Source organism: Sceloporus undulatus, chromosome 5, assembly GCF_019175285.1.
Source record: "Sceloporus undulatus isolate JIND9_A2432 ecotype Alabama chromosome 5, SceUnd_v1.1, whole genome shotgun sequence".
Lineage (NCBI taxonomy): Eukaryota > Metazoa > Chordata > Lepidosauria > Squamata > Phrynosomatidae > Sceloporus > Sceloporus undulatus.
The window spans coordinates 26,515,849-26,532,754 of NC_056526.1; the positions used below are offsets into that span (position 1 = coordinate 26,515,849).

The following is a 16,906-nucleotide window of genomic DNA, read 5'->3' on the forward strand; positions in this document are numbered from 1 at the left end:
ATATGCCAGGGCCAGTCATATAACACCTGTCCTTAAAGACTTACATTGGCTGCCTATTCGCTTCCGGGCGCAATACAAGGTGTTGGTAATCACCTATAAAGCCCTAAATGGCTTGGGCCCAGGGTACCTGGAGGACCGCCTCTCTCCATACAATCCGCCCCGCGCACTTCGATCTTCAGGGCAGCTATTGCTAAGAGTTCCAGAGGTGAAATATAATTCCACCTCTAGGAGGGCTTTCTCCATCTTAGCCCCAAACCTCTGGAACGCGCTGCCCTTCGAGCTCCGCTCAGCCACCTCCCTAGCCCAATTTAGGAAGGGGCTAAAAACCCATCTATTCAAACAAGCCTACCCCTGACCAGCAATTCCCCCCCCCCCCCCGCGTCAGCACTGTATGCCGGCATGATAATTTTATTATTTTTATTGAATTGCTTTTAATGTATTTGTGTGGTCTTTTGATTAATTGTATGCTATTGGATGCTGTTCACCGCCCTGATTTTCAGAAGGGCGGTATACAAATAAAATTTTATTATTATTATTATTATTATTATTATTATTATTATTATTATTATTATATTGTGTGATCTGGAAAGGCAGGAGTGATTTGCATGTGTATTGTTGGTTGCATAATGCATCAAGATTAACAAATAATCCTCATTTAAAATATACTGTATTATGGACTATTAGGTTGACATAGTGCAGCAACTCTGGTTTGCTGACCTAACCCTGGTACAGTGACAGCATAGTTCAGCATACTGAAATAAGCCCTGACTCATTATTCATGGAGAGCCACACGGGTATATCAGAAGACATGAATAAGAAGGAATGGTTAGTTGTTATTTCCAGAGGTCCTGTGTGTAAATACATAAACAGGAAACAAGTCTGAAGTGCTAGATTGGTGTTAGGGAGATCCAGGTTAAAATACACAATTAGGGATGAAACTCAGCCTAATCTATTTAATTTACATGGTTGTTGTGATGATAAAATGGGAAGGAAAGATAGCCCATTCACACTATATAATTATAGCACTATTATTCCACTTTAACCACTAGGGCTTCATCCTGTGGGATCCTAGGATTTGTAGTTTAGTGAAGCACCAAAAATCCACTGTTCCCACCATTTTCACACCCAGGCATTTTAAAAGACCAGAAGTAGCACCATGGTGGAAAGAGTAGAGGTGGTCAGTGCTTCTTTTAGGCTCTCCTGGAATAGACTAGGACTCCACTTAGTTCTTGACTCTACTTAGAGAAGAGAGTGGTTCCTTTTTTTTTGTTAAGAGTTAAGATACAGCACTTACATTGACTCAGGGGGAAGCCAACTCAGGGTTTGGGGGTTGATTTTTTGACTAAACATTCTAGACTTATTACATGAGTATATACAGTAAATGATGAATAAATAGTTCCTTTCTTCCACTTGTCAACTGCCAAAAATCCCCCCCAAAAGACAATTCCCTCTTCCCCACTATTTCTACCAGTATCTTCTCAGGCTGATGGAAATTTTCTTCTGTTTATGAATGCTGGCCCTACGGAACGCGGCAGGCAAACGTATGCTGCACAAGGTCTTCCATTCCCAGGTTATACTCACAGGGTCATTTTGTTCTATTGGATGTAAATCAAAATGGTTTTGTTGAAAACTGGCCTATTGATTTTTAAAGGGCCATTGTGATCATCTAGCATAAATCTATTGGATTTTGCCCCACCACTGCTGCATCATGCCAATATATTTCCAACTCTTGATTAAGAACAAAGCAGCTAAAAACTAAACCATGTGCCATTAGCTTCAGTGTGCTTTTCTGGTTTATTTTGCCCCATCTGTTTTATATCCTTCTATTTCTCTCTTCTAGCAAAAACAAAATCCAAAACATGTATCAGAAATGCCTGCTTATCTAAACACATGTCATCTCTGTCATCAAGCAAATCTATATCAATGTCCTTCTATGTCAAATGTAAAAAAAAAATGTGGCCTCCAAATGTAGTTGGACTGCAGTCCCCACTAGCCCTAGGAAGGAAGGCAGTGGCAAGCTTCCACAGATTAAATCTTGTCAAGAAAACCCTGCAACAGGCTTGCCATATGAAGGATTCAACTTGATGTCATATAACCAGTGGTGTCACTAGGGGAGTGCAGGGGATGCAGGCTACACTGGGTGACACTCCAGAAGAGGGGCTATGACAGCTTCCTCCTCAGGAAGAAAGCTGCTTCTGCAGCAAAGAAAAGGGGCAAGAGCACCCTTTGGGCCACTGTCATTAGCCACCCTAGCTGCCCCCACACACACCAGGTGCATATAAGAAAAACAAAAGTAGCTTTTTACCTTCAGGTGTCATGGAGATTCTATTTTCTTGTGAATTTTCAAGTAAGATCTCTTTTACACCACACAATGATAGCACTTTGATGCCATTTTACCTGCTACGGCTGCATCCTACACAATCCTGGTGAGGCACCAGCTGTTTGACTGAGAATTTCAAATACCTCCTGAAATGGCAAACTCCAAGATTCCATAGGATGGAGCCATGGTAGGAAAAGAGGAATTAAAGTGATAGAATTGTATACCATGGCCCCAATCCGGCTGAAGAAGGGGCGGCTGGAGGCTGTCCCTTCAGGGGTGTTTGTATAGCCCTAAGTCTCTTTTTCAGCAGCATCTACAAAGCATACCTGGGAATTTCCTCTTGTTTCTAAAAACTCAGGTATAGCTCTTCCATTTTTAAAATATTGGGTGCATAGCTATCTGTGTCCATAGGCATAAATTCCCTCTCCCCATAAGAACACCTTGAAGACAAATACAGGTGCATTCTACACATCCAGTAGTGTTACCCCAAAGCTGTAGAAAGCTGTAAAGTCAGCCATTTACCAAGGTTCAATTCTTGTAAAGAATTCACTGTCCTAAATAGGGCACTTTTCATTTTGCACAGAGCAGCCAAGATAACTGTTGGTAGCATACAACAAAGGGTGGAATTGAGGTAGAGCACCTACTTTAATTCTACCAGTTCCCTGAGCCAGTCTTTGGCATCATTAGTAGGTGATGCCCTTGGCTAAAACTCTGAAGAGGTGCTGTCATTGTAGATCAGGGTGGGCTACTTATTATAAATTCATTTAGACCAACCCCTTTTCCCAAAAATGGGACTCAAGGCCACTTACAAGCTATTAAAATAAACACAGATCAAAATACATACAGTCTTAAAAATACAATTGACAACCTGCAGAGTTAAAACCCTTTAAAACCCATTTTAAAAAGAACATACAAATCAACAAGAAAGCAGATTATTAAAGCCCTTTCCAGTCAATTCCTAAAAGCCTGCTGGAATAACCAAGTTTTTATTAGCTGGTGGAAGGTGAGCAAGGAAAGAGCCCTTAGCCTAAATACACAAGCCAGAATGCCGGCAAGCAGTAGAGACATCTGACAGGAGCATTATTTCATAAAAGCATTCTGTGCTACTCCTGGAAGCTCACTGGCTAAGGAGGAAGACAGGAGAGGGGAACAGAGATGGAGAAAAGGGAGATGGGGATTAGAAAAGAGGAAGAAAACAAAGAGAAAAGGATGAAAAGAAATGATATGAAAAAGATTGGCTCTGCCCACTTTGGATTCTGGCTTCAGTCTCATCTACTGCTGACATGCAGCCCTCAACAGATTACCTAAAGGAAATGTCGCCCTTTACAGAGTAAAGGTTGCTCTTTTGATAATGCTAAACTAGATGAACCAATGCTCTCACTCTGGGTGGATCCAGACTGGCAAAAGATGCAGAACCTGCCAGGACAAATCATCCTGGGTGGTCATTGATTGCTGCTGTCTCAGCAGTCAGACCGGGACTGTCACCTCCTGCTCCTTTTCAGCATTGGTTGGTGCAGAGGTGGGTGGGGTAGATCCCAACCTGTTCTGAGACAGCTGAAGACAAACAAAACAAAACAAAAAAGCCATGTGTGGGGTAGGTACAAAAAGGCGTGGTTTCTCCTCGGAGTTCCCTAGGAAAGCCCGAGGATAAAGGGAAATTTGTTTGCTTTTCAAAACAAAATTAAGAACTACAGCTACAAATACCACAAAGTTTAGCAACATGTTCCCTGTCCAGATCCAACCTCTAACAAAAGATAGTTTATTATATTTATGCATTGTAGAAGACCTCTGCCTAAGACCCTGGAACATGACTACCAGACAGAGTAGATCAGTTTAGGTTAGATTAACAAAAAGTCTCACCTGCTATAAAACAGACCCGATGTTCCTTCCTAATTCTCAGTTTCCACTTCCAGCAGATTATGGGAGCCAACTGAAAGATCTCAAAGTCCTGCTTCATGGTTTGCTGCTCAAACCCTGTGCCACTCTGTTAGAGCAACTCCTTGAACCATTTGTATAGTCTATCTATTTATTACTAGTGCATCATACGGCTTATGATAAATGAAACTGTTTGCTGGCACTCCCTTGCCTTTCAGCACAGTCAGATTGGTGTAATGGGGCCATAAAATAACAAGTGACTCAAGGCCCTTTTGTGTGGAAGTGGAACATTGCTGGGAAAAGATGGCTTCTCCCACACACTACCCCTCCTTTGTTGATAGCAGTGTTATTAACATGTTCAGTTAACAACATTGGCATCTTGCAGTAGGGATATTGGCCTTACAGGAGTTGTGCAACACACCGCAGCAGAGAATGGCATTGATCAAACTTTTCAGTGACCCAGCAGTATTTGATACTTTGGAAAGCTAGGGTTGAGAGGGTGCAATGGAAAAACTTGAGATACTGAAAGGAAGCAATGAGTCCTGTCATACTTGGAACAACACATAAGTGAGCAAGTCCACATTGTCTCTCCCTGCTATAGCACACAGTAATATACCAATTAGCAAAACTGCAAGAAGGAGACAGATATTTTAAATGCAAAACAAAGAAGAAAGAAACACTAGAGGAGGAAGGAAAGAAATACATGGGATATAGTGATAGGCTAGTCACATTAATATACACTGACTGTATGTCCAAAAATGTATGTGACTGAATCTGGCATCTGTAAGATATACATTAATATATTGTTAAAGTAGCAACATCCTCCACTGAAATAAAGGAGCTTCAGTGAGTGAATAATATCCATTGAAGGATGAATGCTGAGAATATTTCCATCCTTGGAGTGGAAGTCTTTTTACTACAACACAGATGTAACCATTGTGAACCATCAGTCACAGGATAATAATTTAAAACTAGGCTGTTCTTTATTGTTGTCATGTGCCATAGGTTTCTGATTTATGGTGACCACAAGGCAAGTTTATCACTTCATTTTCTTGGCAAAATTTGTTCAGAGGGTCTGCCATTGCTTCCTCACAGGTTGAGAGAATATGACTTCCCAAGGTCACCCAGTGGGTTTTCAGGCTGAGTGAGGAATCAAATGTTGTCTCCCAGAATCCTAGTCCAATGCTCAAACCACTACATTAGTGATTCCCAAACTCTGGTCCTCCAGGTTTTGGACTTCAGCTCCCAGAAGTCTCATCTGTCTTGGCCAATGATCTGGAATTCTGGGAGGTGGACTCCAAAACTCTTAGAAAGCCAGAGTTAGAAATTATTGCATTACACTGTCAGAGGGTAGAAGAAGGGGAGAAGTCGGGTTGGGATCCCGCCCAGGAAAACGACACCCCGGAGGACCCAGCAGACACTCAGGGAGGCGGGAGTGGGGCTGGGGAAGGAGCTAAAGCTGGGGTGAATACCGGAATTAGGGAGAGGGTGGAGTTAGGGGTTAGAAAGGCCGAGACGCCGGAGCAGCCGGGGAGGGAGGAGGCGGAAGAGGCAGGGGAAAGAGGGGAGCAGGGGCGCCTGAAGAACCGCGAACCCATGGGCTACAAGGCCGAGACTGAGGCCCGAGTGTGGGATGCTTGTGCGGCTGAAGTTTCCTATCAAGGTCTGAGAGGTCACCCACGGCCCGGTCCAGGAAGAGGTGAGGCCTACCCAGGGAGAGAAGGCTGGAAATCACCTTTCCCTACCCATCCCACAGCCGACGACCCTGAGCCATACCAAGCCCTACCCGTGTTCTTGCCCGGGCCCTGCCTACGCTGGGATATTAGAGGCAGGTTTGGGCCCCTTCCACAAACCAACTCTCCAACGGCGCCCGGAGCTGACGCTGTAGTTACAGGCCCCCTCGCTAGGGAGTCCCCTTAAGAGCCTTAAGGACAAGCTTCCTCGAAGACAGGCAGGGAGTAGAGTTTGTGTTTACCCTTGGGTCTTGAGACTTTGTATTGCGGCCAGACAGTGAGGTAACTAGTCTGGCCTGCTGTTCTAAGGACTTTGTTGGTGCATTAAAGTTGTTGGAAGCATCCCTCCTCGTCCGGTCTTTCTTATGGAGCCCATGGGACCACCCCTCCCGCCAGACGGAGCTAGGGGCCCGGTGACATACACCATACTAGCTGTACAATTCAATTCAAATGTTAGTCTCAATTAAAGAAGACCTACTGAAGCAATGGGAACTTACATAAGTTCCATAAATTCAAAGGATCTACTCTAATGGAATGATCAACTGCATTTTGCCTTAAATATGATCACAATTGTGTTTATTTTATATTTCTCTCTCAGTCGAATTACTACTCTATCTTCTTGCTTGCTACCCAACTCTTCAGTTAAATTTTTTTTCCTCTACTCCTTTTCCTCATCATCTGCCATCAGTTGGGAGGGGGAGGAGTTAACATCAATTTCTCCAAAACCTTAGAAGCAGAATAAACCACTCAGAATGGCTGAATTTCTGTTGGTTACTAGAGTAAACACACTGAAACAACTGTTGAATGAAGTATCAACATGCAGGTAAATATATCTGATTCAATAGAACGACCCATGACTAAAATAGGATTTAGGCCAATACATGCATTTTTTTTTCTTAATCTGCCTAATTTATGCTGAACAAGGACAAATGGTTCATTGGTCATCAATCAGTCTTAGTGATGAATGTAGGAATATTGGAAGAGACTATAAGGCAGTAGAAGAACACCTGTTCTGCATGCTGGGGACATCCCAGGCTTAACTCATGTAGGGCTGATTAAGATTTTTGCTTAAAACCATGGGGCCCTGCTGCCAGTCAAAATCAACAGTATTGAGCAAGATGAACCTATGGGCAGACTCAGTATTAGTAGTTTCTTAAGAGTGGAAGTTAGTGGCTTCCATACCAGTGACTCTGCTCTGGGTTTTAGCCAGAACTCCAAAGGATCTCTCCAAAGTGCTAAATACATTCCCTGAAATAGACACAGTTCCTTGCCTAGCTCAAACTAAAACTTGGAGCAAATTTAATGTCTCACTAACATGGGATCCCACCAGTTACCACTGTTTCCTATCTTCTTACTGTCCATACAATTCTGTGTTCAGGGAAATTAAGCACTACAGTGGGCCCTCTACATTTGCTGGGGTTAAGGGTGCAGAAGCCCTGTGAAAATGGGAAAAAACAATTAAAAAAACTTTTTTTTAAATCTGAGAGAACACCTCTTTAGGAAACTCTAGCTCCTCCAATGCAAGTCTGTGGTAAACATCTGCCAGAGGTTGACCACAGAATTGCACTGGAGGACCTACAAATGCCTAGAAAAGGGCTCTTTCTAGGAATATCTAATTTAGAGATTCTGTGTCTTCTGGAAGACATTGACCAAAACGTCATACTGGTCAATGTCTGCTAGACCTGGACACTCCTAGAGAGACCATGTTTATCAAATCCACAAAAGTCAAAGCTGCAAATGTGGAGGGCCAACTGTACAATAACCAATTTTGTATCTCTTACGTGAAACTTTTATCCTGCATCCAAACATTTGATGGTGAAGGTCCTGCTCAAAGCTCCTGAGGCAGCAACATTCTTTCTAACCTGTGACTCTCAACAATCTTTCTAACCCATGACTCTTCATATGTTATATTATTCAGGCAGAATGCAATGTACAGAGGAGACAGGTGTATGTTTAGAAACACATGTGTTACACAAGGATGGGGGGGAGGATCTGGTGTACACCCAGATTTGCAGTTTCATCACACAATGTGTAGAATGCTACCAAAGAATGGGTGAAACCCAAAGAACGACTTCAGGTCTAGTCCTTTCCAGTTAGCATTTGCCATGCAATTCCCTGAAAATAATATTTAAGACAGATACATATTCTGGAGGGGATCATTAAGAACTGGGTTGATGGTCAAAAGGAAGTAATTTGTCACAAAGCACATCATTAAACAATGGAATTCACTTCTGCATGAAGCAGCAACGGTTGCCAACTTGGATGGTTTTAAAAGGAGATCAGACCAATCCACAGAGAATGAAGATATCAGTAGATATTACGAATGATGGCTACATATTTCCTCCAATGTTGAGAGACAATCTGCCTCCCCAGAGGCTGGGGCTGATGAGATGGAGAGTGCAGGCTCATGCAGCTCCCCTCTTTGGCCATTATAGTAACAGAATACTGAACTAGATAAAAAGTCTGGTCTGATCCAACCTTGTTCTTCTTACGTGAAAATCAACTGCAAATCCTCAAACTGATGACTTCCATGTCAGCAAATCTCTCTGGGTTTTAATCTGTCAGGGTGCTGGATCTAAATTAGATTCAGCTCCTTGAAAAGCTCCTTTAAAGTTCATACTGCTGACATACTATAGAATTAATGCAGTATGACACCACTTTAGCTGTCATAAGTCCATACTATGCAATCCTGGGATTTGTAGTTTCCTGTGGTACCAGAGCTCTATGACTGGGAAAACTAAATATCTTACAAAACTCCAGATCCCAGAATCCCATAGCACTGAGCCATGGTAGTTAAAATAGTGTCAAACTGCAATAATTCTGAAGTGCAGATGCAGCCTAAAACTAGGATTTATCTCCCCCACTAACACGGGAGCCACCATCTACAAATCTTTAAGTTACCTGTCTAAACTCTGAAGACTTTCAAGTCCCAAATCTTGCCAAGGACATGGTCCTGGCTGATTCATCCCACTGAATTTCTTTTTCTATCTTCTTTATATGAAGAATTACTTTACTGAACAAAAGTGACAGTATCTCTTTTTAGGAGTCAGAATACTTCAGGCAAAGAGTGGGCACTGTATGGAGAGGCAAGCAGTTCAGCAATACAGCAACAGGGGCATGGATGATAAGACAAGCCCAAGATAAATAGCCCCAGATCCGGAGAAAATTATAAACCATGGGGGATTCTGGGAGTTGTTATCCAGCTAAATCGATTTTTCAAGTTCTGCAGTAACAATACATACCCTTTTCATGTACAAAGTTCTAATTCAGTCCCTAGCAACTGCAGATTTAAAATGGTCAGGTAACCAAGACCCTGAAAAGTTGTTGCCAGTCAGAGTAGACACAACTGAACTAGATAGTATGGTCTGGCACACAGTTTCCTGTTTTTCATTCTTCAAACAGGCAGAATTAATGGAACAAGTTCAGTTAATCATAGTTGACTTGCCCCATTTATTTCAACATGATTTAAGGCAACCAAGGGAGGATTCACATGTATACACACATCACTGTATTCCTGTGCACTGAATTACTATACGTGTGGGCCTGGTTCACATGTAGTGGTCTGTCCCTTTTGTAATATCAAATGATGGAGCGCATATGTGAATAGACTATCGTGGATAGAGTTTTTTAATTTCTTCACTGGTTCAAATGTACTTTTAAAAATAAAACAACACAGCTGGCTCACATACTCAACTGCCAGTCACTACACCTCAAGGGTAGGGAAATGAATCAAGAGAGAGGGGTGCATGTTTGAACCAGGCTGAATGCCTTGGAGTTGCATGTCTGAATTGACTCTAGTTGAGGAAACAGACGGTGCCCATTTTCCATATACAAATCCTTATTTCACAAGTCCTACGGTCATTAGGTGAAATAAGGGGAGGGCCACTGTACCATTAATAATTGTGTAGAAGAGGGAATTCACTCTTCTGCACCACCATTAAAGGTACAGGAGCCCTGCCCCTTCTTTCACCTGGCAACCCTAACAGTTATCAAGAGAGAAACATGCATCACATTTTGCTGCCTAACGCAAAGAACAAAGAACAGAGCCAGAGCTCACAGCGTCAAAGCACCAGGACATTTTAACAGACAGGAACAATGGTATCGTTTAGGAACACCAGCCATCAGATTCTGCTATTCCTTGTCAGCTTAGCTGAAAATATTAGAGTCAGTGGGGGAGAAGGGGGAGATTTTTGCAGCAGTATTATACTGCTAAGCAATCCCTGTACACAGTATTTTCTGGTGACTTGCTCTTGAGCTGGCAACTAAAGCCCATTAGCTCTACAAAAGACCTGCTCCTGAGCACTGGTTTTATTGTTATGGATCAACACAGTTGTCTGCATTTTTTAAATCTCTTTGAAGACACACCTCCAGACAGGAGGCTGCCAAGGATGAGTTTCCTGCTCTTCAAAATAAACCATTTCATCAACTTAAGAAGCACAGGTTGGGTTACCTGGTTCTGCATAACACTCTTTTCCAACATTTCCCCACCAGCACCTGACATCTGAGGGAGGCCATCTCAAGTCTGCCTAATGTTAGGGCTGGCTATGTGCATACCTAAAGAATATCAATGGAGCATCACTTCGCTTACCCTGAAATCACTAAGATTACAAAGTTCTTGGTAAAAATCATATGCTGTTCAGGTGCATGATCGACGTTTAAAGCCCTCCATGGGCTGGCCCCCCCTTATTTATCAGACCTTCTTTCTCCTCACCTTCCCACTCGGGCCCTCCGTTCTGGTAGTCAAAGTCGGCTGTCCCAGCCCAGTATTTCCTCTGCCCCATCTAGGATTCGCCCCTTTTCACTCGCTGCCCCTCACTCCTGGAACCTTCTTCCCCCACAAGCAAGAGCCATCACTTCTTTAACCAGCTTCAAAACGGAGTTGAAAACCATCCTGTTCAGAGAAGCGTTCCCAGACATCGCGTGATTGTCACTTGCTATCTGATGTTCTTTTTGTTGCCTGTTTTATTGAACCATTTCCTGTATTGCTATGTATTTTATTTGTATTATCCTATCATTTCTTAGATTGTACACCATAGGCAGGTTTACTCTTTTATATTTGTTGTTTTTCTGTACAGCGCTGTGCAAATCTACAGTGCTATATAAATAATAATAATAATAATGATGATGATTAAGAGACACAGAAAAAACGATAACTGTTATCTATGGATTAATTTAATTTGTGTCCTGCTTCCTTCCCCCACAATATATCAAGGCAGCTTTATGATTTGACTAACCCAGGGATCAATTTGTGGGGAGTGGAGTAGCAAAGCCCCCAAATTCACTTGAATGATCCTTCATCCAGCTGCCTTGATTGTCATTGATAGAGAGGCCGGATATAACTACAAGTTTTATTATTATTTTTTATTTCAACTGCATCATGACTATCTTGTCAAAATGGTACCAAGAGGAATAGGTCTATGCCCCTTTCCAGATGAACTACTACTCCCATCATGCCTTACCGCTGTCTAAGGCTAATGGGAAAAGGAGTACAATAACAATCACAGGCCCCAGTCTTGCTCTACACTATTAAAAGCACTGTAATGTTTCAGTTTCAGCCTCAGCCTGGGGAGATTTCTGTTCAGATCATTCCCCCCAAAAAGTGAAGAAGCTCACTGGGCACCTTTGGACCAGTTGATTTTCCTCACTTCACCCCAATCCTACCTTGCAGGAGAGTTGTGAAGTAACAGAAGAAACCCCACGCATGGTGCCGTCAAGTCAAGTAATGTGGGGAAAGGGTGAGATAAAAATGAAAGAAAGGTTCCTTTGGAAATCATGGTCCATAATATCCTCCCCCCCCCCCCGCTCTTTAATAGCCATTAAAATAATACTAAACCATTCTTCCTAATTCATATATAACTTTGTTTCCCAGAAAAGACCACATCCAGCAGAGGGCGTCTTAAGGAGGTATGCTTTTTAAAAAAATCCCCATTTTTTAAACAGGCAGATCTAGTCGCTTAGATGATTTTTATCATTATTTAGCTATATATATATATATATATATATATATATATATATATATATTTATTTATTTATTAATAACACAACTCTCCTTCTTTCCTAGCTGCATCTTTCAGCCACAGAAGGGCTCAGGTTGGCTTTGTTCCTTTCCCTTTCCTAAACCTGAAGCTTACTGAAACCCTTATTTCTTATTATTCTGCTTTTTCTTTCTCTTCTTCTTCTTCTCCACCCCCTTCTGTCAATGGCTACCTTTTGACCTGAAAGGTTCACCATCTGGAATCAGGAAAACACACACACACACACACACAACCCCTTGGAACAATAAAGTGGCCTGTTCTCTCTGCTTGCAAAATCACGAATATATAGATAGATAGATTTAACACACGAAAAATGATCCAATATTGAAAACATTTCATTAAAATCGACCTCAGATGCCATCCTGTTTTCGATTGGCAACTTTGTATATGGACAGATCCAAAAAAAGAGGTATCCCTTTATTGGCCCAACCAAAATGCACAAAGATACATGTCGCAAGGCTTGCAACATGTATCTTTGTGCATTTTGGTTGGGCCAATAAAGGGATCCCTGTTTTGTGGATCTGGGATGTTATTGTACCTTGTTACATAGTAACAACATTGCTACCCCTGGATATATTTGTCTGCATTTAAAGAAATATATATATACTGTACGAATATATTTATCTTGAGGAAATCAAAGCAATGGAAGGCAAGAGGAACCACTTCTCTCAGCCTAAATGCACGGTTTCTGTAAGTTTTTATAACTAAAAGCAAAGCTTCCCAGAACAAGGCAGACTGCCCCCCAAGAAAGGCAAGGAACGACTTTCCAACGAGAAGCATCCAAAAGAGAACTCAAGGCAATGGATGGATGGGGTCCTTTGAAAGGCTAGCAAAGGGGATTCACCTTTTTTCTCCCCTCCTTTTAAGGTTTATATTTTTAGGGGGAGGGCTAAGACCAGAAAATAGACAGGGAATATTTTTCTCAATGGAGTTTCCAACTGAAAATAGGGGGGGGGGACCCCAACTTTATGGTAAGCTCCAACCCAATCTGGTTAGAAATTGAAAGAACCACCGGCATTCATTGAAAGCAAGGGGGGAAATAGGTATATTTGTGATTTAAGGAACACAGTTCTTTTCTTGTGATGTACGGACTGCTATAGACTGTCTATAGAGAGACACACTTTCTTATGTATATGTATATTCTTTGGATGCATGGACTGTCTATACAAAGAGACACTCTCTTTCTCATATGTGTGTGTGTGTGTGTGTGTGTATATATATTCTTTGGATGTCTCCTATACAGAGACACACTCTCTTTCACACACACACACACACACACACACACATATTAGGGAATAAAATCCATATTCAAGTTTTTCTCAATTTCTCAATTGAAAATAGAGGGGCGGGGGAAGAGAGAAAAACCCAACTTTATGGTAAGCTCTAACCCAAACTGGTTTGAAACTGAAAGAACCAACAGCATTCATTGGTGTGCATATATATATATATATAGAGAGAGAGAGAGAGAGAGAGAGGTATATTGGTGATTTAAAGAACCCAGTTCTTTTTATGGACTGCTACAGACTGTCTATACAGAGAGAAAGACACACTGTCTCTCGAACTCTCTCTCATATATACACACACACATGCACATTTTCTCTCTCTCTCTCTCTATATATATATATATAGTATAGTATAGCATGTCCTGTGTGTCTCTCTGTGTGTATAATTTCACCTTTTCATGCATTTTTAAAAATAAAAACCCCTCTCCACCCGCAAAGCCAGTGCAACCCAACCCAGAATCCACAGACACCAGAGAGAGAGAGAGAGAGAGAGAGGATGGGAAAGGCAGTCCTGGCAAGAAAGTGACGCAGCTCGAGGATGTCGGGGTCCCTTTTGGTGTCTGTTTCTTCCAAGGCAGCCGAAGCCCGGCTCGAGCCTCTCTGACCCAAGGCATTGTTCCGAAGCCCGGCTCGGAAAGCCAGACTTTCCCCGGATCGTCCCTCCCTCCTCCTTGTCTGGTCCATAGGGACTTGGGGGGGGGGTCACACATATATGTATGTAGACATTTCCAAAGGGGGCGGGAGGAAATACCGTAAACACACACACACACACACTCACACACAAAACCAGTCCCCAAAACCGAGACACAAGCCCTACATACAAAGAGGGCCAGAAGAGATTCCCCCCCCCACACACACACACCCTCCGGAGAATTCACTGAAATAAAGGAAAGTGTGTGTGTGTGTGAGGAGGGGGAAAGTGTTCCCAATGGTCACCTTGGTCGCCTTTTTCTTGGGCTGACCGGCTCCCCCACCCAAGGAAAAAAGGAAGAAAGGAAGATCGTGAGGGGAAGGAAGGAAGGAAGGAGGGAAGGAGGAAAGGGATGAAGGATGGAAGGAAAGGAAGGAGGGAAGGAGGAAAGGAAAGGAAAGGAAGGCGGGCAGGAGGGAGGGAGAAAAGAAAGAAAGAAAGAAAGAAGGAAGGAAGGAAGGAAGGCAGGCAGGCAGGCAGGCAGGCTTACCTTCGTACATGGGGGCCATGGGTGCGAGGTGCTCTGTGATGCATGGCAACGAAAGGGGGAAAGAAAGAAAGGGAGCAGGGTTTCAGGGACCCCCTCGTCGTCTCTTCTTCCTCCTTTCCTTCCTCCTCCTCCTCCTCCTCCTCCGTGGCCCCTTCCCCGGCTGCTCCTCCGACTCAGTCGCAATCTGCCATCTTGAGCCGCCGAGGTCTGCTGCTGCTGCTGCTGCTGCCGTCGCTGCCAGCCAAGAGCCCAAGCGATGCCTCCTCCGCCGCCGCCGCCGTGCTCCTGCTGCTGGGTCTGGGTCTGGGGGTGCTAGTGGGGCCCTGGGCCTGCATGGCTCTTGGGGGCCCCTCAGCGAAGGGGCAGCAGCGGGGAGGGAGCCCCGGCCCAGCAGCCCTCCATCCTGCCAAGAGCGGGCAGCAGGGGCTGGGGGGCTTTCGAGGGACCCCCCCCCCTGGCCTGGGCTGCGGGCTTCTGGGCTGAAGAAGGGCCGGGGCTTGGCTTGCTAGACCTCGGGGGGCCCTAAGCACCCCTCCCCTCCTCAGCGCCGCATGTCGCTCGAGGGCTGCCTTTTCCTTCAGGCGCCGGCTGCTCTCTCTGCAAAAGTTGCCGGAGAAGGAAGAGAAAGAGAGAGAGAGAGAGAGAGAGATAGAGAGAGGAGGAGAGAAGGGGAGGGGAGGGGGAGGGGCAGGCCCAGGGAGTTTGCAGCTAATCAAACGCCGATGGCACGGATCGGCCTTTCCTCCCCCGAAGGAAGGAGGGAAGGAGAGCCAGGCCCCCGAGGGAACAAAAGCCCCGGCCCCGCAGGCTGAGAGGCCGAGGAAGGAAGGAAGGAAGGAAGGAAGGGGCCGGGAGGGGAGAGAGCCTGACAAAGGCATCCGAGGAAGGAAGGAGACTTCAGTCTGAATGAGGAAGTAGTCAAGTAGCCCTCAGTCTGAATGCATCTGGGGAAACATCTGAGGAGGAGAATAAGTCCAAATGCATCTGAGGAAGCAGGCTTCGGCCTAAATGCCTCTGAGGAAGTACAGTAAAGTCCAAATGTATCTGAGGAAGTAGGTTTCAGTCTAAATGTCTCTGAGGAAGCACCTGAGGAAGTAGGCTTGAGTCTAGGAAAGCTCATGCTGCCAACTCCTTTCTTCCAGTGAGTGCCAAAGGGGCTACAAGACCTCTCCAGACACTGAGTCTACAGACTGACAGGGCTGGATCTGGGCATTTCCCCCTCCCCACCATTCCCTTTATTGGGGCAAAATGGTGACCCAGTAGGTAGGTTGCTGTGTGCCTCCATGTCTAGAGTAACAAGCCTATCACAGGGTGTTCTTGGCCAGTTGCTTCAGAGGGGGGTTTGCCACAGCCCTCCTCTGAGGCTGAGAGAGTGACTCACCCAAAGTCGCCCATGGATTTCCCCCAGAACTCTTGTGGTGTGACTCCAAGTCATTTTGGACTTATGGCGACCCTAAGGTGAACCTATCATGAGGGTTTTCATGGCAAGTTTCTTCAGAGGTGAAGGCTTTCATGGCCGGCATCCATAGTTTTTGTGGGGTTTTGGGGCTATGTGGCCATGTTCCAGAAGAGTTTATTCCTGATGTTTCGCAAGCATCTGTGGCTGGCATCTTCAGAGAAATGCCAGCCACAGATGCTGGCAAAATGTCAGGAATAAACTCTTCTAGACCATGGACACATAGCCCAAAAAACCCCACAAGAAACTGTTTCTTCAGAGGGTTTTTTTGCCATTGCAAGCCTCTGAGGTTGAGAGTGTGTGACCCAGTGGGTTTTTATGCTCAAGAGGGGAATCAAACCTTGGTCTCCAACCACTCTGCCACACTGGCTCTCTGGTAGCTAGCTAGGGAGGTGTGGTGGTATTATTATTATTATCACAGTAGCTCAGTGGAAGGCAAGGGAAAAAACCTCTTGCCAAGAAAATCTCATGTGAGATTGGCCTTAGGGTCGCCATAAGTCAGAAAAGCCTTGGAAGCACAAAGCAACAAAAGTTGTGGAAAACTTTAAGATGCTGGGGGCAAAACCCTTTCTTCTTCCTTTTCCTCCCTCCTCCTCTTCCTTCTTCTTCTTCTGTAAAGTGTGGACCAGCATAATGATGATACAAAGCAATTTTAAAAGGTTGCTGTTTTCCATCAAGTGTGCTTCAGCATAGGAAGGCATGAGGAGCGAGATGCCACAAGTTGTATCTTGTTGTTGTGTGCCTTCAAGTCATTTCCAGTTTAGAGCAACTCTAAGGGTGAACCTATCATAGGGTTTTCTTGACATGTTTCTTTGGAGTGTAGTGGAGTCTCCTTCCTTGGAGGTCTTTAAACAGAGGCTGGATGGCCATCTGTTGGGGATGCTTTGATTGAGAGTTCCTGCATGGCAGGGGTTGGACTGGATGGCCCTTGCAGTCTCTTCCAACTCTGATTCTTCAAAGTGGGGGTTGCCACTGCTTTTCTCTGAGACTGACAGTGTGTGACTTGCCCATGTCACCCATTGG

At 44.3% G+C, this 16,906-nt stretch overlaps 1 protein-coding gene across 2 annotated transcripts in view; it reads right to left on the reverse strand.

Annotated features, from left to right (window-relative positions):
* Window positions 1–15,043, reverse strand: part of HIPK2 (homeodomain interacting protein kinase 2) — a 213,855-nt gene extending 198,812 nt beyond the window's left edge. For both annotated transcript variants that reach the window (XM_042467412.1, XM_042467411.1), the window contains exon 1: window positions 14,428–15,043. In XM_042467412.1, the coding sequence (XP_042323346.1) occupies window positions 14,428–14,446 (19 nt within the window). In that variant the 5' untranslated portion in view covers window positions 14,447–15,043. The remainder of the gene's footprint in view (window positions 1–14,427) is intronic.
* Window positions 15,044–16,906: the final 1,863 nt, after the last annotated feature.